Source organism: Mesitornis unicolor, unplaced genomic scaffold (genome assembly GCF_000695765.1).
Source record: "Mesitornis unicolor isolate BGI_N332 unplaced genomic scaffold, ASM69576v1 scaffold27409, whole genome shotgun sequence".
Taxonomy (NCBI): Eukaryota; Metazoa; Chordata; class Aves; order Mesitornithiformes; family Mesitornithidae; genus Mesitornis; species Mesitornis unicolor.
The window spans coordinates 23,535-48,910 of record NW_010209722.1 but is presented as its reverse complement, the minus strand read 5'-3'; the positions used below and the strand labels follow the sequence as shown (position 1 = coordinate 48,910).

The window sequence follows — 25,376 nt, the reverse complement described above, 5'->3', positions numbered from 1 at the left end:
TTAAATTAATAATAACTACAATTTATAAGTATTTTGTATTAATATTAACTATATTATTTATAATATCATTATTTTATTTTATTAAGCATAACGTACCAATAGAAGTTACACAGGTAAAACTATGCACATGATGCACTTCTCTGAGGGGCTAAGCTATTCCTCTCCAGACCGCTAATGCACTTCGTTATGCACTACAATGACCACTAAGAAATGAGTTTAAAAGTTGCATTTAGTCTTTTCACATAAGAGAAATTATTCAATTAATGAAATAAGAATTACAGCTGAAATTCTTATGTTATTTCTCCCTAAAGGAATGAATGGCTCATTCACAGCTCAATACAAAGATGTGGTCTCTCTGGAAACAAACACTGGAAGCACACAGAAAGGCTTTTTAGTTTCTCGGTTATTAGTTTGATTTCTTGCACAAACACTAATTCACCCAATTGCACTGAAAGATTTGAACTATTTCATACTTGATCTGTTCAGCAGAGCCTCCAGATGTTGCATTTGTGATTGCCCAAGCAGCTTCCTTCCTTGTCCGAAACTCAGCCGTTTGCAAAATATTTATAAGAGCTGGAAAGATATGGGCATCTATGACTGTCTGCAAAAAGAAACAACGTGTCAGGGTTATAACACAAATTAGAAATAAATTCCTTGTCCTGAGCTAGTTAATGTCTATGCTCAGTAGAACACATGAAACCATGAAACTAACTTATCACGGGGCAAAAATAAGTTCACCTTTACAAACAAACTCTCATTATTACCAAGGTCTGTGCTTATCCCAGGATTCAAAAAACATTCAGACTGAAGTGACTGCCACATCGGATGTGTTATTTAATTATACCTTGACAGCAAAAGAATTAATAGATATTTTTCCAGGTAGTAAACCACTGACCAGTAAGTCAGTAAACCACTAGGTCATCCTACACTTTCACTGTGTGAGACAACAGAGCAAAGAGAGGACGTATTGTAAAAACTCCTCCAAACATGCAAACACCAATAGGTGAAAAGACAAAGCAAGGGGTGGTTTGGCAGTCTGGTTAACTGCCTAGCTCATGAAACCAGTATAAGTCAAATGAATAATTAGTCAGCAGCTCAAAGTTTCTAGTAGCTTCCTCTGGAAATGGCCTTTTGCAGTAAGACACGAATGAAACCTGTTTAGTTATACACATATGACAAGGATCTGAAACGCTTTCCTAAGAGATCATTCAAAGAAGCTGTTATGGTTTAAGGGTTACCAGCCTGAAAGGGAAGGACTGGTGGTGTCTGTAGGACCCTGGAGGGTCACAGATCAGTACTGTTCCCTTCCCTTTCCAGCCACAGTCTATAAAAAACCCCAAGGTTTTCGCGGGCTTTTCCTGGCTTTTCTGGGCTGCTTCCTGTCGCATCTCAGGACGGCTGGGCCTAGCTCCACATGCTTGGCACTATCCATCCCCCCCCGCTCCCGGCACCACTGCGGTCCCTGGTGACGAGTCACAGCAGTCGCAGCGGCCACGAGGCACTGCTCGGCCACTTCCACTCGGGACTGCTGGGATCGGGTTTTGTATATACTTAAAGATCCTTTGTCCCTTATTAACTCCCTTTTCCTTTCCCCTGTTGTTTTCATTAAACTTGTTACAGTCTTAACTTCCAACCTCGTGCGAAGCATTTTTCTTTTTATTCTCTATTCCTTTTTCTTAATCCTCCCCCTGGGAGGGGTAGGGGACAACAGAGAGAAAATCCTGCTCTCTCTCTCTCTGACCCTTAAACAGAGACAGAAACAAGAGTTTAGGATTACATTTTTAAACTATCGTTTTACAAATATAAGTAACAACAGAGAACTGATAAAGGCAAATTCAAAGCAAGCCAAAGAGATCCTTTTCAAGGAGTTCTGCAGAAGAAAAACTAACAGATTACATACAGCAAAAAGCTATAGTCAATTCATGGGATAGACTGCTACCCAGTGAGAAAACCAACTGTCTGGTATTTCTGTAACCTTTCATGTTTGTCTGGGCATCTGCACTGCATCTACTTTGGAAATCCATACCGCGTATCAGTTGTATCAACGGTCCCATGAACAGTCTCCTTTATCACAGAATCTGCACTTCTAGTACAGCAATCTGAGGCCCTCAGGAAAAACCACTTACACTTCTGTAATCCCACGTTTTATTAGATTTGTACTTTGCAAAGAAAATTGGCAAAAAGTATTTCAATTAAATTTCTGAACGTGAATGCTGGAAGTGGTAGGTCATAAAGAGGAGCCAGCTACTTTTAAAAAAGGAAGCATCTTCAAAAAACAAAATGCATCTCCCCCCAGCATATTTTACTGGGAAAAACATTTGATTTTTCAAAACACACAAAAGCAACACACTGTAAGGGTACGTGGAACATGAGAGCATCTGCTTCATTAAGGTTATCAGATCAAGGACCTTCTCAGCTCAAAGGAAGATATAAATAACAGGAAAGTAATAAATAAAACACACAGTGACACAAACCTGATAGATGAGGGATAAGAGAGACAACCACAAAGAAGGAAAGTCTCCAGACACTAATTAATGGGCCATTAAGAAACTGCAGGCACAGCTTTGTAGAGACTCAGCCTGGACTGCATAACTGATAAGATGGGGACAAGTGGGACTGTGCGAAACTTAGTAACTAATCTTTTCTCAACTATCTTACCACGTAACCTCCCTCTCCAGCCCGCCTGAGCGCCGTAAGGATTAGGTGCTAGCAACTGAGACCAGCATGAGTGAATTTGGGCCAGGAACTGGATCAGACCTCAGGAGAAACCCCTGTATCAGTGGGGCCAGCAACTGGAGTGGGTGAAGGTCTCAGCATCAGTAGCTGGAGGGACCATGGACTAGGAAGCATATTTCTGAGGTGCCCAGAAAAGGTGAATTCAGGGCCAGCAATTGGTATCAGACCTTGGGTGAAGGGGTCCCTGAAAGTGAAGCAAGTGAGGGTCCGAACATCAGCCACCGGGGCAGGTTCACAGTCCACAGGGCCCATGTGCCTGGGTGCCAGCTACTAGCAGGACTGGGGTAAAGATGAGTGCGGGTCTCAGCACCTCAGCTGGAGTGGGACTGCAGGTGACAGGACCCAAGTGCCTGGGCAACAGCTTTATGGATGGGGAGGATTTACATTATCCCCAAACATGGTGGTGGGAGTGGAGGATCATGGTGTATGTCACTTGCTGGCAAACCAGGAGGCAAGTACGAGGCCCAGGATCCAGGCACGGACACAGGGCCCATGCTGATATTCAAGGGGTCTGCAAGCATAGGTATGCTCGAGACAAATACATGCATCCTCTTGCCAGCGAGAACCAAGCTGAACCAGCCAGTGAGCAGGAGCCAAGTACAGCGAGGTGAGAGAGCTCAGCATCCAGACATGGACCCGCACTGATGTTCAAGAGATCTGTGAATGTGCGTGTGTGCTTATGGGTATAGTAAACAAGGGCATATATGTTTTCACTAGTGAACTGCAGTCCTCATCAGCTGGAAGAGAAAGGGGACTTGGCCATCTACACTAACATTTCAGGTGAGTCCAGGTAGTGCTATACAAGGGTATTGTTGAGGTGAAAGCCCTTATAAGGACAGTGTGTAAAAGGATGTTAAATATTCTCTACCGAAAGAACTTGATAGAGATCTAGGACAGGATACATTTTAGTATAGTATTTTACTACTCTAGGAAAGAACAAGTCAAAAATCTTACTGGCTTCTTAAATCCTTTCCCCAAAACTTTCACATAAAATTTATTTCCTTAGAAAGTATCTTCTTACAACCAACTTTAGTAAGTACTAAAATCAGATTATGATTTATTGCATTCATGATAGAATGCAATTAAGTCAGCACTTCTTAATGCCAAAAAAAAAAAAAAGTTACTTAAAATGTTTCCATTTAAACCTGTAAAACAGAACTCCAGAACAAAGGGAACTAGCAATGTGAGGGTAGCAAGAGGGAGAAACACGAAAGATTATTGTTTTCCTTCTGGCTTAATCAATTTTGATCACTTTGCTTCAATGCCAAGACTAGTAGGTAAAATTACTCAGTGTGGAAAAATGTACATTTGAACCTTCTCAGAAGGAACTGAATACAGATCCCACATCTCTTGGGTGAGTGTTTTTATTTCTGATTCTACTTATTTCTATCTCTTATTCTATTGTATAAAAGGCTATGGACACCTTGTTTACTTTCTGCTCTACAGTGAAGTTGGCTATGTTTACACATGCAGAACAGGTTAAAACACCACAATGAATTGCAGGCTCTCACAAGGCGCTTCACTGAAAGAGATTGGGTCAAGAGAGCAGCAGCTTATCAGTCTTTTTATTTTTATGTTTCCTACTGCTTGACATGCAATGTATGTGTTGTCACCACCCCACCCCAGCATGAGTCCCAGTTCAAGGTACTTAACTGTCCCCTTGCAGTACAGCAAACTTTTAAACTAGCCACCTGTTGGCAGTTGAAACTCTCAGAGCTTAGATTTTTTAATACATTAACTGTCAGAAAATGGTTTGCTTTAGCCTTAATATCTTCCCTAGATTTCAAAAGTCCAGTTAAGCTCAGCAAGGATGGAAAAAATAAAGCTTTAATACAGCGAAAATACTAGCAGAATCTATTATTTACACCTTGTACCCTTGCCAACAGCAGTTACCCTTGAAAACAAACTGGGATGCTTAAGGATTCCCAGTTCCATGGTATTTTAAATGAGAACAACCACTTTTGCGGAAGCAGGCCATGCTGCCCTTTCCATTAAATCCCTTCTAAGTGATAAAATAGCAAATGACTGAAACAGAACTTGGTTGTTTTTTTCTTGAAGAAAAGCAACCTCAGGCAAAGCAAAACCCTAAAGGACTGTGGCAGGATGAGGTACCTAAAACTTCTGAGGATTTAGAAAGTGTTAATTCAAATTACTTTACGTTTTTAGCCTTACTAGACTGTGTGTGTCTGACATGGAAATGTGTTGAAGACTAAAGTAATGTAGTGCATATAAAAAAGGTTCAACATAAGCAGAGCTTTCAAACAAAATTAACACAGTTAAGGGTTTTCAGTTCAACAAGAACTTTAAAAACATGAAAGAAATGAAAAGGAAATTAAAAGAATCAAGTTGTAAACTAAGGACTAATGTACAAACCACTGCAGATCTCACTTGTCACCTTTCAAGTGTTCCACTATTCCGCAAAAAGTGAGAAGTGCCTTGGCCATTCATGAAAATACCGTGCAACTGCCTCTTGGGTGCCATGAAGTAAAGGATGTTTCAAAATTCTTTCTGAGCTGCTGAAGCATCGTAACACTTCTGTTTATCTATGCCCTCTAAATGTGACTGGAATTTTTCAAAGAGAATAACAGCAGGCCAACAGGGTAACCAAAACTTAAAGAAACACTCCCATTTTCCCAGTCCAGATTGCTCCTGTGTTTATATGTAAGAACAAAACATACTCGCATCCTGCTTCCAACAGCAATGAACAGCAGAGGCACAGGAAAGAGTAAACTCTAGTCATGTTTATTTTTCCTTTTTTTTCCTTTTCCAGTATTTACAGCCACACCAATGAGTTCCGCTTTGACTACATCTATGAGAAGGTATCTCCTTGTTTGTCCTAAATGTGGTACCTAGGAATTTCTCTGATGCCTCTTCCTTCAAGGATCTTGCTCAATATCAAATATTCCTTGTTCGCCTTCTCAGATGCCACTCGTGTTTCTACAGCATCCTGCCACATCTCCCTTTGGTCAGCTCATCACAAAGCTGCTTCTCACATGGAATCCAGCTGACATTTTATGGTCTCTCCTTACCACCCACTCCTACCATATCCTCTGAAGATGGATCTACATACAGGGCAACACTGAAGACTTAAACTAGAACAAGGATTCCCCTTTTGTTTGTGGCTTGGTTTTGGTTGGGTTTTTTTATCCCTTTCCTGATTATTTCTAATATTCTCACTGGTTTTAGGCTGCTGAGGTGGTATCTTCAAAACACATTAGAAATCTCTTTTCTGCATAATAGGTAACCCAGAGCCTATCCTTTATACATTAAACTAACACTGAATTTTTTGCCCAGCTGCATCCATTCACAGTTGTTGGAATTGAACTCCACCTTGACTTGTAACTACAAGTCTTTCAGAAAATGTAAACTGAATTTTAAATGATATCTGAATCTTCAAATTTAATTTGAAATGCAACTGAATTGTAATGATCCTTCAGCAAATTTGGCCCTTGCTTTTGAAGTGTCAACTTCTTTGTAGTTTTTGGTTTGTGTTTTTGGTTGGTTGGTTGGGTTTCTGTTGTTGTTTTTTTTTTTAATATATGGTATCCCTGGTGCTGTGGCCCTCCAAGAGGGTTGCCTGTCTCTTTCAAGCATTCTACCCTTCTTATTTATTTTAATCAAGCTTCTTCATTTTATAGTATTGATTTTTTTAAGAGTGAAGCTAGATAAAAGTTAATTTTTCAGAGTTTTATTACATCTGTGTGGATGTTATAAATACACTGTAGTCACTGGTGGGGAGCAGGTCTTCAGCAGTAGTATATTAAATTAGTATGTTGAGCTGGTCAATACCAACTGAATTTGCTTGTCCTCCTTTGGGTTCCCACAGATAAATCACTTACAGTATGCAAAAATACACATACAGATTTAGCATGCAAGTGCTGGCATCATATATATCTATATATGATTCATCACATAAATGTGAAAGCAACCAAGTCTTAAAGCATGCTTGTTTTCCTGTTCCTGCAAGCTCTCTCATTACCTTTAACAAATCAAGATTACAGTAACCACCTTGGCTGGCAGCTGTGAATATAGCCCTGCTGCTGTGATCCCCTTCTCCTGGTGGAAATTTCAGTTTATAGAGGCTTCTCAGTGACTTGTGATCCAGTTACTTTATTTGACTCGATTTACAACTGCTTTTTAAATAACATGGCAAATATTTGTAAGCCAAAGCTTACTCATGATGGCATGAGTACAAAACCACTACCGTCTGAGAGTCAGGAAGCAAGCACTTCAGATCTCAGGTCTAATGGACTTTTATGTTGTTGACACAGATATCTAAGCCTATATACTCCAAACTGTGTATAAAGCAAACTTCTAGCTAGTTTACACAAGGTTGCTACTGCTGTCAGGAAGAACCTGCACTACAATGAACAGCACCTTGTTGAGGTATATTCAGCTTATAGGATCTCTTTTTTATTTTTTTGTAGGATAGACAGTAATTGATTCCACTGACTGCTGAGGTTTTCGGGCAGAATAAAGGAATTAAAGGTATTACGGCTCTAGGGCCCCCAATGTGGCATGAAGTATGGAGAAACCTGAAAACAGATTTTTGTACTTAAGCACAAAATTTATCCTGGAAATGATTAATATTTGAATTTTGCTGGTCCTCAAATATGACCTTGTCAGCAATGCCATACTTTGCTCCTAATTGGAACGCTTTTTCAAGTCCTGCCCAAACAACACAAGAAGATTTTAGACCACTGTTGCAAAATATGCCATAAACCAAACACACTTTTTATTTAAGTAATTTGTTACACAGTTTGCCTGTGTAAACCACAGCTCTGTATGTGAATCACATCATTCCTTTTCCATGACCCCAGCCTTACCATGGTCTTTTTGGAGAAGAGTCTGTGAAAACTCTTAGCTTGTATCTTTACCCAAATTTGTAAAAATGTATTTCATTCTAGAGCTTTAAAAACCAATAGGCAATGTATCATTTGCTACACATGCCCATGTCACATTTTAAATGGGAACAACCATTTAAATGGGAACCCTGAAGAAGGAAAAATATGGCACAGATCCTGTTGCTACCATGCCTAGCCATACTCAGGTTTCCAGATGTTCTTGTGAGAATTTAAGGTATATTAGAAAAGAATTTATAAGTTTCTTAACTTGTCAACAGGAGAGAACTCCTATGATGTCTTCACTGTCAGATATGGAAGATTGTGTCTGATGTACTGCCTTTCATAGCTTTTCAACGAGTTGCGAAGTTAGACACAGAACATTTTCTGAGGTATGTGATAGCCTTTCATACCCTTCAGAAGGGTCGACAGTCAGGATTTAGCTTCAGCTGTGCAGTTCTCCTTCTGACTCCCAGGAAGATGTAGTTCCCCTTCTCCCTGACTGGGGAAGCTATCCACTGAAGTACAGCAAAGCTGTATACAAACTGGGAAATTAACAAACAAAAACTATACTCAGTGACAATCATGACTGCATCAGGATATACACATCCAACCCAAATCTTAACAGCACAGAAGTAAAGAGGGGAAAGACTGCTGTATTCCACTACACTTTTCTGTTGCCTAGGCACTGCTGATAACACACTCTGAAAGGCTTTCACTTCCACATTTGGTGGGGAAAAACACAAACATCCTGTACTTTAATATGAGCTACAAAAGAAAGTTCAGCACTTTCACACATTTCATGCATGTTAACTTACATTGCCTTAACACTAGAAAGAGTTTACTCGGTTGTGTTGGAGTGCAAATCTAATGGTGATAGATAGGCTGCTGTATTATCTTTTGGAAATGGCAGTGAAAGCCTTTGGAGTGCGCTACCGAACAGCATTGCAGGCAGTATGAAAGTGGAAATCATATAGAAGTCCTTCCCTCTAATTTTATATTTCTATACTTTAGAGTGGGTGGATGGAGGAAGTGTAACCCAATGCAATCTTAAACACCACTAAATATAGCTCTGTCTGTTAATACTGGTTAGGTAAAATACCTACTAGATATACTGAAATATTTCATTTTCTTCTTGGTGTGCAGAAGGAATGGTTAGATTATGGCTTAAGCACTACCCAAAGCTCCACATCATTCTAACATCCCAACTGCTCTGGGGCAACAACCCACCAGTTAGATCAGCTGGTAACTTGCAATAATGAGGTTTACTATGCCAGGCAGACAGTTAACTTTATGGAGAAAAAAAAATACCATGTGTTGAAATTATTCTTGTCTGATTTCTGGCTAACGATTTTTCATGTTCAAAATCCAATTAGTATCATAGAGACTGGAATAGATATAGCTACAGTCTATGACCTGTAGTAGGAACTATCGAGCAATTTGGAGGGACTAGGGAGAAAGGAAAATAAATTATTTAGTTTAGAGTTGCATCCAGTATTTTAGAATTCCTTCTGTAAGGAAGACCAGTTCTCAAGAAATAATGCTGTAATTCATCGCAATGTGAATTTTATAAAGGAAAAAAATCCCTCAGCTTACACATGAAATAGGTTCATCCACGAACTTAGTTAAATGAGATATTCTTCCCAGATGGGAATTATCCTTTGTCCTAACAGCTGCTGAAAACAGACTAGGCTTTTATTCTCCATTTTAGCATATGACCATCTTCAAGAAACACTTGACCAAATAGCATTTTCCCATTTCATAAATTATTTTGAAGTGTTTTTCAGCTCAAACATTTACAACAATTTTGACATCAAGTAGGAGTTGTCTGAAGTAATACTTCATAGGAGGAGTTTTCTGAGAAAAGCAGACATATCAGCTCAGAAGCTGAAAGGACGTTTCATCACACCTTGTATCTCACATGGCATTCTCTAGGTTGAGACTAGAAACTAAAGAATTAGAGCTTTTCTGGAACTTGTCACAGATCTGTGATGACACTTCCCTTTCAGCATGAGATAATAACTGCAATTACACCTGCAATTGCCAATTTTACTTCTAAGAAACAGTGGCCTTGAGATCTCTGATGGAGAATGTTTACAACATGCTTGAATGTCCTTTACTTCACAGCTTTCCTCTAACAGGCCTCCTCCTGCAGTTCGAAAAATCTAAGAGTCCTGGTGGACACGACCTGCAACACATTATTCCTGCTTAGAATCAAAAACCACTATTTTTTAATCTCATTCAACTGCCAGTATAGATTAAACTGGGGATGTGCTTAAGGCAGTGTTTCACTATATAGCACGTGTGTGCTCCAAGTTTGAAGGCAGCTCAATTACTCTGAATGGGGCCTGAGGGATTCTTAAATGAACTACAGCTTTCACTTTTGAGAAGCTGCTTCTCACACTTTACCCCTGGAATTCAGTAATGTATCAACATGCTTCTAACCTTGCCTGTGACATATCCTAAGGCAGCTGCTTTAAAAGCTGGATTCTTTTAAATCTACGTGTATTTTGGTGATTTGATTGACACTGTGTTTTCTTCCTGATGTAAGAATCTTGAGAAAGCAAGCTTCTGCACATACAACCAGAACAGCTGGTTTTGCTATGCAGAGTGAAGGGGGTTTTTGTACTTCCAAAGAATCACCTGCTAGAAATGAAGGTGCAGTATTAATGGCTTGCAGTATTAACTTCCCTCTCCCTGCCTTCCCACCTCATCTTTCCACATCACAAAGGAATTTAATATTTTCTCAACAGAAAGCGTGTTGCTCTAAACTGGTGATAAGATACCCCAAAACTTTTTGAAAACTAGTGAACACACACATGCATAGATGTACCTAATGATTTTGTTTAGCTAAATCAGACAATTATTTTTAACAGAGTTTATTTTATCCTTCCCTGTTTTCAGATAAAGATGTAACAACAGTTTAGACAACAGAGGATTACTAAGGTTATAGTTTAGACTCTTTACCTAAAACCTTACTTTTACATGGCTCAGTAGTGGGTAGCAGGTGTAAGAATACTGTGCAAACAAGGACAGGCACTTACTCCTTCACTTGGACAGGAGGATGTGGTACAGTGAATACTTATGTAGAAGTCACAGAAGTGAATACACTATTGAAATAGCTTCTGGTGAATTAGAATTTTAGTTACCTCTAGGACTCTTCAAAACTGTATCTTCAGTAGAACAAGAAGATGAAAACAGAGATTCTGAAGTTTTGAAAAAATGTTCTAATAACAAACTTTACTTTCTATTGCCACTTCCAACACTTATTTCTTTACAGAATGACTTGTATGGATATCTGATTTGCTCAAGCTCTTCTTTTCCTTAAGTGTGCAACATCCCTATATGATTGTGCATCCTGAAGCAACTCTCCGATAGACTTAGGATAAAAATACGAAGTTAAGAAAATATACTGAGCTAGATAGTTCCCCAAAAAAAACCACTTAAGACTTGCCAGGAAAAGTAGAAATGCCCTTCTAGAGAGAAAATACTACTCCTCCCTGTTTCTAAGGTGGAGGCAGCACGGATAAAGCAGCCAAAAAAATTCTTCACCGCAAGAAAAGAAAAGGCAAAAACGTTTTTACTGTACTATAAGCAGTAGTAACTGTGCTTTCTGCACTGTGAATAGGAGAACAATTATAATTCCTGATGCAGAAAAAAACCAGTGCTACAACTGCTGATTTTACACAGCATTTTGTTAGAAATTCAGCTAATCCACAGATTAACACACAAGCTACAATAAAGGCAGAATCAAAATTCTTGGATCTCTACCAAGGTTAGAATAAGTAACCATGTCGTTCTTTATATCTGACAAAAAACGCCATGATCTTCAGTAGTAAAAGTAAAATCTTGACTGAGAAAGCAGGAGCAAATACAATTGTAGGAGATCTTTTGGCCCACAGTTTCACTTTGGTCTTAGTCACATCCCTGCATGAGACCTGCACAACTCCACCTTTGTAAGTTTTGTTTTCTTGCCTACTCATTTCCTAATATAAGTATCTCTGAAGTCAGATGAGCATTCACTCTTAATTCCACAAAGCTTAGCACAGACTAGGTAATCGTCCATAAAAGTATTAACTTTATTTCCTATGCTTTCCAAGATGAAGATTAAGAACCTGATTGAAGGTATTAAGATTTTACACTGCCCCTTCGGCAGCTGAATGCTCCTTGTAAGGGAGAATGTATAAACAAAAGGTTGCAAGCACCACTTGCAAAGGATATATTACACTTATTCCTCAGGAAAAACATGCACTCTTTTCACAGTCTCCCACAAGTTTCTGGCAAAAAGAGAAGTAATTCCATCCCTTGGGTGAAGAGGGTTAGCCACTTCATGCTAATTTTGATCACGTAGAATGATTAATCCAGAGCTATCAGATATAAGACTAGCAAGTGCCAGTCTGCCTTCCAAAGAAAAGGATATGAAGGAAAGAAGTACTCTTTGGCCACTTTTGCCAATGTATTATGGGATTTAGTTTATTTTCTGTGAGAAAATGCATTGTTTCTACCTGGTTACTAGTGAGTAAGATAAATATTTCTAAAGTCTAGTATTTCTGCTACTTATTTCCATTCCTCAAAGAACAGGTATCACCAACCGGACTTCCACACACCCTCTGAAAATACTGTCTATATCCAGTGATGGAGAAGATAATTGAGAAACGTTAACTTCAGAAGAATTAAATCTTATTTACATGAGGAGACTGTCATTCAACTGCCTTGATGGGAACCTTGCATATTTATCAGTTGAAGCCTGGTTTCACTATGTGTTTTTCCATCACTTCTGAAAATGAGAAGGAATGAGGAATTGTCCTTGAAAGTGAAGCAAAAAATTTCCCTACCATAGTTCTTCTAAAAAAACTCCATAACCAGGGAAAAACATTAATTATCAGGATCTCCTTTATCTAGTCAAGAAAACATTTTCTCTGGGGAGAAGGTGGTCAATCTGTCGTTTATACCATCAGGAGACAAGTCCTGGGACTTCTTCCTGATGGCTGACACTAGATGTGGCCTCTTTTGGAGGCCTAATTGTAAAGATTGACACAAGGGAGTGAGACTTTCATTTGCTTCTCTGTGCTGTTGCTTAACATAAAGGGATTACAAAATCTGGTATAATCAGGAAGGGCAGATCCCAATGTAACGTGTTAGATATCCTCCATTACTGTTCATTTCAATAAAAAGCAATTTTAGATTTGGCTAAGCACAACTGCCTGCAACAAGAGTTATCAGAAAATATGAAAAGGAGTAAAGAAAGTATTTTACAACATAGGTGTCCACATCTGGTGGTAAAATTAAGAAACTCGTGAAGATATTTGATTCTTAAAGTTCATAGCTTACTCCTTTCTTACTCAAGAATTTCAGTATCTTACCGACTGTCAAACGCATGAAGCAAATTATTTAAAAGAAGGTTATCTTGAGCATAGCCTCATTTTGTCATTCTGTAGCATGACTGTTCCCCCCCCCCTTTATAATCAGTATAATTTTCATTTGAATTTGAGAGATGACCAGGCCAATGAAATATTCTAATTATCCACAGAGCCTATAATAAAGTTCTGCTTATATGTAATTATATACCTGTGACTGTGCGTACATACAAATATGCACTTTGTACACAAAAAACAGTGTACTACCTGATGTGTGTTTCTTCTAACCTGCAAGACAAAGATTATTCATAGCTGAAAATGTTACCTGGATCTGGGCTCTGTTTCCAGCTGTTATATTAGATATTGTCCAGCATGCTTCCTTTTTGATAGATTCTTTTGGGCTGCTTAGCAAGTGCAGTAAACTATGCAGGGCTGAACAGTTCAGAATTACCTGAATAGAAAATAAATAAACAAAACGCATCTTAAGAGGAAATTTAGGATAAAGAAACACAAGAACAAGGAATACAATGTCTTCAAAACTATATGAAGCATATCCATCCAGATGATCTCAAAAAATTAAGGGGGAAAAAAAGACAAAAAAACCAAACCCAAAAAAAAAACTCCGAACAAAAACAAGAGCAAGAACTGAGAAATAATCATTTGTATTTTATAAACAGAAAAGCTAATAAGCAAAACAACTGCGCAATTCAGATAAGGGCTCATGCCTTCATTATTATTTCAGTGTGACTTGAAAACCAGAAGATACCAAGTCCATTATAATGAAACAAAATTAAGACAACCTTATTTTCCTATAGTCTCATTTTTTATATTTTTGTATATCTTGAAGCTCCAACTACTTCTGCTTTCTGCATCAGCTGGCACAGTGGGAAAGACTGTTGCCAGTGTTGTGTCCAATGATGTTATGAGTGGGCAACTGTTATTAAAAAAATTGCTAAAAATTGCAACTGTACAGAGCAGAAAAGTTGCAGGAAAAACTGCATTTCCAAAATAAAGATTTTTAAGTGCCCAAAGTGAAAAAGAAAATGCCCGAGAACAGGTATGTTACAAGACAGAATACTTGAATATATAATGTTTAACAGCAAAGGGCTTTTTGACTGTCTGAAAGGACATAACAAGATTCAATGACTGAAAAATCTGGTAATTTTTTTTTTTTTTTTAATTTAAGTGCAACTCCTTGCAAGTAAATAAAAAATTAGAAAAGCTGCTAAGGAGCATGGTAGTTTTGCTTTGTATGGCAAAAGCAGGCAGCTTAGAAAGATAGCGTGGTACAGATTTTTATGAGGAATTTTTTAGTCTGTTTGCAGAGATCAAAGGGATGTAAGAGTCAAGCTGAATCATGGCAATGACTTCTGATCTTGGAATCTGCTCATCTCTCTCGGTCTGATTCCACACACACTTCTAAAACCTCTCCATTCCAAATTAAGATTAAAAAAGCAAAGGTTATGGTTCAGGATTTTATCAGCTATCTCACAGGGATAAGAAAGATTTCTTTTTTCCTCACACATACTGTCTCTGGTTTTGGCCATCTTCAAACACTGGCAATTTTTAAATGCTGGAAATGAGATATAAAGCAAAAGCAGGTTTGTGCTCTGAGGTTGTACAGAAAAGTTTTCAGGCAACTGCCTCCTATGTTGCTGACATTCAGAAACTCACCGACTGCCAAAGCTGAGCTCTTTCTTCTCCCTCACAAAACTAATTAAGAATTTTCATGTGTTCTGGACCTCTCTTTAGCATACAGCAAAATCTGCAGGCAGGACTATCAAACTCAAACAGTTCTCTAGAATTTTAGGAACGTTTGTGGTAAGCTCCTGTTTAAAAAAACCCTGTGTGCAACAAAAATGTTTAAGTATTTTATTTAATTGAAATATAAGATTTAGGCAGTACTTAATGCCCTGCTTTACATGTGATTCAGTGATTCCTTGTGGCTTTATTTTTAATGAAACTACGAAATCACAAAATGCACCTCATTCTTACGACTGATCTGCAAAACAAAAGCCACTGAGAAAATAAAGTCTATGCAATTCAGCTAGAGAAAAATATTCAAAAAATCATGGTAACCTCCTCCAGCACAAGTGATAAGATACTCAGTGTCCTCCTGCTGCTAACTTAATCTTTGTCTCTCACTATCACAGAGGTACAGAATTCCAACAGATACATTTATACAAACCAAAAAGTAAGCATTGAAATAAGCCTCAAGGTTAGGAACCTGATTTCAATTTCGCCATAATTTGCATAGAAGTAGTAATTTAATCCTTTGAATGGGGAATCATAAGCTTTATGCATCTATACCTCACTAAAAGCATCTTTCTCCAAACTCTTAACGTCATCTCACACCTTTAACTGCTACCACTGCCTCCACTGCACACACCTCTCCATTCGCAGCTACTACCACTTTTTGGTCCCATTTCTGCCATCAGCTTCAGTAGAGCTTGGAAGTCTCTTTCAGCCTGTGACTTCAGTCCAACTTGGTTGTGAATTTGTCACACATGTATGATTCCTAGTTTGTAAACTAGAGATGGAGGCCAAGAGTCACTGAAGTTCCAAAAGCAGTAGCCTACTCTAGTTTCCTTCCTCATATTACCAACTGAGCCTTACAATAGTGTCAGAATGCACATAGAAGTGGGGGGAAAATTTAAACAAAAGGTACAACAGTAGAAACCCCTAACTGCAGCTTCTGCTCTACATGTAAAAACAGACTGCCACCAGCCAGCAGATTACAGGTAACACGAGTATGCAAGCACAGACTCTCTGCTCCCAGAGATTTTTAAAACTGCTAGGAGCTGCTGCCTCTTGCAAAACTTACCAAGCAGCAGGATGACAACCTAGTGCCCCTGAAGCATCAGGGCTCCTGGCTCCCAGTTTAATTCCAATACATTGGTGGAAGTCATTGCCTCCCACCGAAGCTTCCCCAAGCATAGGCCCCAACACAGTTACATAACATTCAAAATCTGACCAGACACTCTTTTTTGGTTTACTCATCACAGACTATCAACAGCGCCAAACGTGATAGACCCTACTGTGACAGATCATTCAGCATAAAATTCAGCCTAAGAGGCAGACTTGCTTTCAACAAGCACATTTCATTTCAACAATGAAAACCACCACATGTTTTAAAGCAACATGTGTCATCAATTCTTCCTTCACTTTGCAACTTCAAAAGGAACAAGAGAAGGTGTTTATGAGTAAGGTTACCACAACTAACAGAAAGATGAACTGCAGTACAATGCAAGAGAAAGTGAACCCATACCTGGGTCTGGATATCATCTCCCGTGACGATGTTCCCAACAGCTCGTAAGGCAGGAGATACAACTTTGTAGTCGTTGTGGCTAAAATGACCAAGGAAAGATCCAAGTGTTAACCACCCTGAAACATCTCCATCTTTATATCCTCAAGGAAGGAACATCCATCAGCCAGGAGAAAACTTCCCTGCTAAAGCTAACTTTATCTGAATCGAAGCACTCTTTGATTTTAAACTAACTAACTAACTATCTAACAGTAATTTGTTTTAAGGTTTCTACATGTTTAGGCCTTCAGATATCATTCAGCAGCATTAAACCAAAATATATTAAAAAGAATATAAGTACTTCAAAGTACAGGCATCCTTGGAAGGGAAAATGTAATCAGATTTAGCTATGAAACACATTTAATGTAGCATGCTCAAGTGCAGAGAATGAGACAGAGGAACTCAGAACCTGTGTATTTAACACAACCATGTTTCCATACAGCTGTCTGATCATCATCTGTCATCATATGCATCCCGCCCTGCATGGCACCCCATAACATCATTGTTAAATCAGGACTGGAACAGAAAGGGTGAAGTAAGGAATTTTTTTCTCAAAGGAAAACACTTAAGTAAAATATTATAATTGTTAATCCAGCATCAGATGTGCTTTAATATTAAAAGCCTTAATAGTTTTGGTTTTTTCATTTATATCACTGAAAACCGTTATTTCTTGTTCTTAGGTAACTGAATGCTCAATGTCCTTCCCTTAGGTCTGAAGAAATGGCTTTGCATGGCCAGTCTCCCTGACTCCAACTCCCACAGCTACACTTTACTTACCAAATTACGCACATACTCTTCTACAGTAAACATTTAGGAAATTATTTACATTTCAAGTCCCTGGTACTGTCAATTCTATTAAGTTTTACTATTTCTTACATTTCTATCTTTGATATCCTTCAACAATTTAATTGGTAGGTAATTATAACACGGACCTTAATGGCACAGAGAAAATTCCAGTACGTATTATTGGTTTTACAAAAATGCAGCTTTTTGGTGCAGGGAAGAAAATCTCTTTTAAAAAGAGCAAAACTACCACAAGAAAAGTTCTGCTGTTTCTGGAATATAGGAAATAGAGAAGATTGAACACAGGCAGGTAAAATTAAAATTCGGATCTTGCTTTTTCGAAATTATTCCATTTCAAGGCATATCTAATTAAACTTCCTATTGCTGGAACCTTGATTCTAGGGAAAAGAGTGGAAGGTATATTTGCTCAGAACAAATCTCTTACATCAGCAATTCCACAAGTCTTCTGCAGACTCCTGCATCAATCACAGCCTGGATTTTATCATTGGGGCCATCAGACAAATAGGACAAAGCCCAGCAGGCATCGGCTAATACATCTGTATCGTTGACAAAGAGCAGCCAGGAAAGCACACTAAGACAAGGTGAAACCTGTAAGATATTAAGATGACACACATACACTGTGTAATTAAAAGGCCCAGAAGATCTATTAGCATGTCGGTTAATTTTCTAGATGACATTACAGGACTAGGCACTGGCATCTGTAGGTTCAATACTCAGAAAATTTCAGACCTCGGTAGCACTTCTGTGCAGGGCTGTAGCTACACAAGCACAGAGGAGCATGTCAGCAGAAAAGCACTATGAGAATTCTTCAGCCTCTACAGTACAATGGCAACTAAAACTTACACTTGACCACTAAGATGTGCCATACTTTGCTCTACAGCAGCCAAGATATACAGTTTTGCTCTACCATGGGATGGTCATCTCCAGTAAAGGAACAGTAACAAAAAACTATGAGGCAACAAGATTAAAACAGTTGTTTTGAATGTCTGCCCAAAGAACTAAATACCCTCAAAAACTTCCTTTGTAAGAAGCCCATACATTGTTTCAGAACAATTCTAAAATATTTCTGCTATTTAGTTTAAATTTCACCACCCTTATTGTTTATTTGCCTACAATCATCTCACAAAACATTTCCTTTCAAACAACTCTTACCTTGGCAAAATCTGGAGGAGGATTTTTTCCTCTGCAGAGGTTGGATAGAGCCCATACAGCATTTCGGGTCATAGTGAGACGGTTCTGTTTTGAAAGCAATCTAAAACAAACCAACAAAACATTCCAACCTTTGCTTTTTAAAAATAAAAGCCAGGCAATCCTGCAGGGTCAACTGCATGAATCATTAAAATAAACTCAGGCCTACATTTTAACATAGAACAGGGCAAAATAGGCTAGATTTTTTTTCTATAAAAATATGGCCTGAGGAAAATTATGCTTGATGGCTGGATACAAAGATTCATGCTACAATTCCCTACCAGCTTAGAAGTGACTACTACTCTTTAGCCTAGGAGGAAAGCAGTAAGGCAAGACGTAGCTTTTCCACAACTGTAACAACTCCGTTTCTTCTTCTCATAGCCATCCCGCACTGTACCAATGTCTTTATGAGAGCACTGGAGAACTCCAGCGCTGCAGAGTTTGCAAAAGACAGAGACTGAGTAATCCCATGACAACACAAGATGGTGTCACTGTTTCAGCAATAATATGGTCCTTCAGCAGAGAACCACCAAGATAATTAGAGAAATGACACACAATGGTTAGAAACCTGGATTTGTTCAGCCTCAGAGGGAGACTGTGGAAGGGGAAATATAACTGCTGCCTACAACAGTTTAACAGGTGGATACGAGAAAGAGGAAGCCAGATCCTTCTCAAAAGTGCACAGTGACAGGACAAGAGGCAACTGTGGCAATATAAAACATAGGAAATTCTGATTAGGTATCAGAACACTGTTTTTTCACCACACTACGGTCAGATACTACAGCAGGTTGCCCCAGGTAGATTCCGTAACCACCTTTCCAAATTTGACTGGTTAAGTAGCTGAGAAATCTAATCTGATCTCACAGGCTATGAGGAAAGGGTTTGACTAGATGACCTCCAGAGGTGCCTTTCAACTTAAACTATTCTGTAACTCTGTAATAAGCTCAGGCATCCACCCACTCTGTAGAATAAAATAGTTCCAGCTTAGCTGCTCCTAAAACATGTTTCCATTTTAGCTCCATTACAAAAGTAGTTCAGGAACACTTTTAAAAAGTCTGATTAGTCCATAATAAAAAAAAAAAAATCATCATCACCATCATTATTATTCAAGGCAAAAAAGACCATCCACTCTCATCAGACACTCAAGCAAAATTCTGGAAACATTAAAACAGACTTACTGCAATAAGGGGGGCAGGATATTACAGTCCAATACATAATCTCTGCACATAGTGCTGTCACCAGCAATGTTGCCAAGAGCCCATACTGCCTGCAATAAAAAACAGAATAGTAATTGCTTTAATTCTCACAATTCGACCAGTGTAGCGTATGTGTTAGAGTTGGAGATGCTCTGTTCTCACTGTTAGATCCTGGACAGTGTACAAAAGGGGAATGCATTCTGGTTGAGTATTACATATATACGCTCAAGCTCATTATACGATTCAGGAATATTTACACAGGTCTAAGAGGAATACTAAAACATGGATGTCTCCAAAGACTTTGCAGGCAGACATAACCTTGCTTTGTTCACAATGTAAGAGATGAGCTTATCTTCTCAGGCTTAGTAACATACTAATTCTACACTCCTCCTGGTTCAGAGCTGGTTCAAGTCCAGACAGTTCACAGCAGAGGTCAAGCAAGTTTGTATCTACTCAAAAATGTTTGTGTGGAACAGCCCATATTAGTACTTCCTAAGAAGCCATAAAAGCATGCGTTGTTTACACAGTCATATTAAGAATGCTGGCACCAAGCAGATGAAAATGAGACTCCAAATGCATGGTAAACCAATATTGAGAATCAAAGAGTTCAGATGGACATTGGCATATATCCTTTAAGAGAAAACCACACAAGACAGAACCAGTGTTGCCTACTAGACATATGCCTGACAAAATGCAAGGACAGGTGTTTTCTCCCCTGAACATCACTACTACTGTAACCCTTCATTTTGAGATAAAATATCTAAAATACTAGAACATTATTAAAGCAGCATGGGATCAATCTTCTGTAATGTGATGAGAATGAAGTACTTAATTGGTTTTAATTTGTACATTTGGGTCAAGTAATATTTTTGATATCACTGTCCACTGGTATGAGTGATGTAACTGAAACAAATTAAAAGTAAATCTATATGATATATAACAGCAGCTTTATGAATTCCATGTGATTTACAGACAATATTTTGTCACACAAAGAAGTACATTAAACTCACATTTGCTATTTATTTCAAGTTAGCAGATGGCTAAGTGTCATATCAAATAGATATATTTATCTATTACTTACTTGTTAAGACCTATACAATGTTTACACAACCACTGGAAATACTTCTAATATTACAAATAGAGGACAAACCCAACTCTATTTATCACAGAGAGCAGCTGAACATCCTCCTCAAATTCATCTTCAGTTGAAGACTATGTATGCATTTGCAGGAAAACGAATTACAGTGCATAACTATTTCTCCAACCAAACACATGTAAGTTCCCCACACAAAATAAAATGTTTTTCTCTTTGCATCACTACTTGAATTAAATTACTCCTCTAAAAAAGCCTGACAGAATAAGCAAACTTTGTTACCTAAAAGAAATTCTTGGAAAATCTGAAATAAGTTTATTTATTCATTATCGATACAATATAAATGGATTTGTTGCATTAGATTTCTACTGTAACGTGTTTTTAAACAGTGGCAAAAAGATGCTACTTTAAAAACAGACTCCAACCACTCTGAGGGCCCAAAACCACTAGCATATCTCTGCAAAATTAATTCAGCTAAAACCAGACAAAACAGTGTATATACAAAATGTAGACACAGGTGTCAGCTTGCTAGATACACAATAAAAACACACCTCCTCTGTACCAGTAATACCATAGATAGACTGATCGATCAGAAGTCCCTAAACTGCAAGTTGTTAAGAGACCAGGAGACTATTTTGGGGAAGAATTCGTTTATTTCGTTCTCCTACTGCTTTCCAGGCTTGTGCTGTCAGCCACAGTCAGAGACAGGGCACCAGGCTATACTGACCTTTGCTGTGAAACAGCACAACCATGACTATGCAACATACGCTCGAAAACTAATCTTCATCACAAAAACTTGGTTTTCATTCTAATTCTTATTATTTTACAACTGTTGTGACAACAGTTTGTCTGAAATACAAATACAACCTTGGGTGTTGCAGCCTCATGGACTCGAGAAGGCAGTTACTGGAAAAATTTAGCTTAAGAGACGGAATGTATGCCACCTCCCACAAAGCGTAATTCGTATTAGAACTTGGACGAGGGGAAGGCTGTGGACGTTGTCTACCTGGACTTCAGTAAGGCCTTTGACACTGTCTCCCACAGCATCCTCCTGGAGAAGCTGGCTGGGCATGGCTTGGACGGGCATACACTTTGTTGGGTTAAAAACTGGCTGAGCACAGAGGGTTGTGGTGAATGGAGCTAAATCCAGTTGCTGACCAGTCACAAGCGGTGTTCCCCAGGGCTCAGTTTTGGGGCCAGTCCTGTTTAACATCTCTGTCAATGATCTGGATGAGGGGATTGAGTGCTCCCTCAGCAAGTTTGCAGATGACACTAAGTTGGGAGGCAGTGTTGATCTGCCTGAGAGTAAGAAGGCTCTGCAGAGGGACCTGGACAGGCTGAATCAATGGGCTGAGGCCAACTGTATGAGCTTTAACAAGGCCAAGTGCCGGGTCCTGCACTTTGGTCGCAATAACCCCATGCAGCACTACAGGCTTGGGGACAAGTGTCTGGAAAGCTGCCAGGCAGAAAAGGACTCTAGGTGATCCTGGCTCTGGCAGGGGGGTTGGACTGGATGATCTTTTGAGGTCCCTTCCAACTCCTAATATTCTGTAATTCTGTAACTGTCCAAAGGCACACTCATTGCTCACTGCAATGCTTGTATTTCTGGAGCGATGAGAAGCCCAAGGAATGAATCAAAGATTTCAGCTGGTTCCAAACAGATTTGTGGAACTTTTAAAAATGTTTGGGGGCAGGGGAAGTTAGAATTTGCAATAATTTCCTTTTACTGAACATGTGGGTAGCTTTGTATAATGACACAATCTCCTTGCCTGGACACCCTTACACACATTAAAACACCCCTAAAAATCTGTATTTCACTTGTCTGTGGGCTTTGTTTCTGACATTATAGTAATATCTATTTTTAGGATTGACAACAGTGATAATCACTTAATCCAGGAATCCATTCTGACCCTGAATGACAGACGGGTTTTGCAGCAGCAAATTTCACATCAAAAAGTCTGACTAGAGAACTCAAATACCATCTCTACTGCTTTCTCACTCTTGACTTTTTATGGCAAGAGAAGTCTGCTTGAGTAGTCCGGTATCATAGGATCTGGTAAGAGAGGATAGCAAGAAATCTTTGTCATACAAATGTACACAAGATGCAGAGGTATTTAAGTATCTTTAGAAAAATATGCAGTTTCATTCAACAAGGAAGATGTCTTTCCTTAAGGAATTATTTCAGCTCTTCAGATAACTGAGGAATATAAGTCAAGCTCATTTAAACTCTTCTCATCAGACACTGCTATGAATATAAAGCTTCTTCATGGCTCCCACAGAGGACGTGTGACCAATGACAAGTGTCTTCAGGGTCTGTCTGAATGATTGTCAGTGATTTCCATTGCTTCTTTTGTGCACTCCTCAAGATGCAAATGGTTTGCTTGCCGTAACACTCTGACTTCATTCTACACATCCCAAATATTATCATCTCCTTTTCTGGATAGCAACAGATAGAAAAGGTTATTTAATTCCTATATATTTCAGAGTTTATTAAATAAAAAAAAATACTTTAAAAAAATGTCTATTTCAGTACTTTCCAATATTCACATCCAGGTCTGAAGATGAAAAGAAACTGTAACTTTAAGATTTGTAGTCTGACTTTTTAACCAACATCTTAGGTAGCAAAGTTGTGTAAAACGAAAATGCAAAACCTGCCTTGTCAACTAACAGCATCTATTTTTATACACCTGTATATATTTCCATTTATTGCAAACAGTGGAGTAGGGATTGTTGCAGGTGTCCAGTTCATTTTACTCATTAAACTCCAGTGATTTTTCCTGCAGTGCTGGACGACTTCAGTAGCCAGTAAAAAGTACAAGTTTTGTAAAGTACTCTTGAGCCATATGGTGTCTTCTGTGAATAATCCACGTGCTTTCTGACAACCCTTCACTTACACCTGGATTCTGAAGGCTCCCAGCCACTACTTCATTAGGCCTTCAGATATTTAAACCAAGCGCTAAACCAACCACCACCAGTGCGTAGTCAGTGCCTCTTGGTGCAGAAGAATTATGAAGTGAGAATCAACACTTTCTCTACTTTTGGCTGCTGACTTGGGAAACAAACCTAATGTTGGGATGAAGATGGTGAAGATTAGCTCGCATACAAGTGTTATTTGTTAAGTGGACACAAGAAAGGATACCAGAAGGCCATGTTCTTAGGACATGACTTCTACTATGCTCCCAACACAGAAAACACCTTTCTTTCTGTGCCTGGAGTAATCACAGCTCCTTATTTCTCACATCGTGTCCACCCAAACTTAGGAAGTCGCTCATACTCACACCTCAACTGTCTTTCCTGAATTTGATTACTAAGACCTAGATAGCAGGGCTGCTGATGTAAAATCCACCAAACAGAACCTGGACACCAGACTCACAGGCCACCTCTGCCAACAAATGATGGCTACCAACAGGAACAGCAACACAACTAGAAGTGGAAAAATACTGAGGGGAAAAATATGTTGGTTGCTTTAGATGAAAACATAAATATTCCCAAAGGAGAACAGGGCAGCTGGAGATGTCCAGCAGACCATGACACATATCTGTCACTGTCTGTGAGACAAATCTCCAGCATCTCAGACAGAGTGTGCAATGACTCACATGGTTTTTGAAGGAAACTCAATGTTCATCAAGGAAAACCAAGCTGACATTTGGGTTTTAAATACCTCAGCAAGGGCACTCGGGAAAGAAATGCAGCTAAGAGACTGCTGAAGCTAGATCAACCTTAAGCATGTCTAAAGGGCTTTGATGGAGTCCTTCAATATAAATAATTTCAGGCTGCCACATTTAAATTTAATGGGAAACAGATTTTCTAAAAAGATATAATTTCATTGTACTACATATTTTTAATAAACAGTTATAAAAACTCCCTCACAGACTTCTATAAAACCACTGATTTTAAATTACACTAAACTCAGAAACCAGTACATGCAAAAGAAAATTTGCAACATATTAGATTAAAACTGGCTAATAAATATGAAAGATAACTGTTGGGAAAACTATGATCAGATAAGGGAAACTGGGAGCTGTTCCTGAGTCACTGATAAGAGAAGTTTGAAACAAAAGATAAATTCAATGGTGTAAGTCTGTAAGACTGACTTACTGTAAGACAAAGAACAGTGGATAATGATTAACCAGCAAATCAATTTTTTTTTTCACTTATGTTATGGTACATACTCAAAATTGTATTACCACTGGAATTTCCTTCTACAGAATTACTATTCCACTTAGCACAAAGAATGGCTTACTAAACACAGCCTTCAATATTTCTTTTTCTCTTCATCCTTTACTAGATGGTTGCAGGGCTAGCTTTTGGCCTATCTCCCCTGAGCATGTAGTTATATTTCCTTTACTTTTGTAATTTGTTGCAAATGTAGCAAGAGTTGCTCGCAAATAATAATCTTCACAGTACTACTGTGAGAAAAGATAAGAATCATCATTTTACTGGGGAGAAAATTACGGCCAAATATCTCCCAGTTTCAGACATTCAGCTCGAGAAATCTAGGACCAGATCTGCTCAAAGCACAGACCTAACTACAAAAGCCACTTGCAAAAATGCTGAGTTGTCCTCAACTACAAAACAAAATGCAAATATTTCACACTGAGCATTCAAAAACCACAGAAGTAGTATCTACTTACTGAAAACTGATATAAGCAAACTGTCCAGCATCAGACACTAAGCGGTAGATACATTTAGCTCAGAAACCTGCAATTGTCTTAATCATAAGAATATCTTCCCTTTTCTCTCTTCCATTCACTACAATGTGTTTCAACCTTAACAGGGCCACAGTGTGACAAATAAAAGCCTCCTTTACTACCCGCTGATTTGTTACCGGGACAACAATCTCTACATCTACTTAAT

The 25,376-nt window shown here is 38.7% G+C and overlaps 1 protein-coding gene across 1 annotated transcript in view; it reads right to left on the bottom strand.

Annotated features, from left to right (window-relative positions):
• Positions 1–473: 473 nt before the first annotated feature.
• The window catches only part of LOC104547313 (importin subunit alpha-5), a gene marked incomplete at its 3' end in the record, with an annotated part of 36,411 nt that continues 11,508 nt past the window's right edge, over positions 474–25,376 (bottom strand). Inside the window, exons 6-11 of the mRNA XM_010192944.1 lie at positions 19,409–19,497; positions 18,195–18,294; positions 17,467–17,630; positions 16,203–16,281; positions 13,260–13,385; positions 474–601 (exon numbers count right to left, since the gene is read on the bottom strand). Of these exons, the coding sequence (XP_010191246.1) occupies positions 474–601; positions 13,260–13,385; positions 16,203–16,281; positions 17,467–17,630; positions 18,195–18,294; positions 19,409–19,497 (686 nt within the window). The remainder of the gene's footprint in view (positions 602–13,259; positions 13,386–16,202; positions 16,282–17,466; positions 17,631–18,194; positions 18,295–19,408; positions 19,498–25,376) is intronic.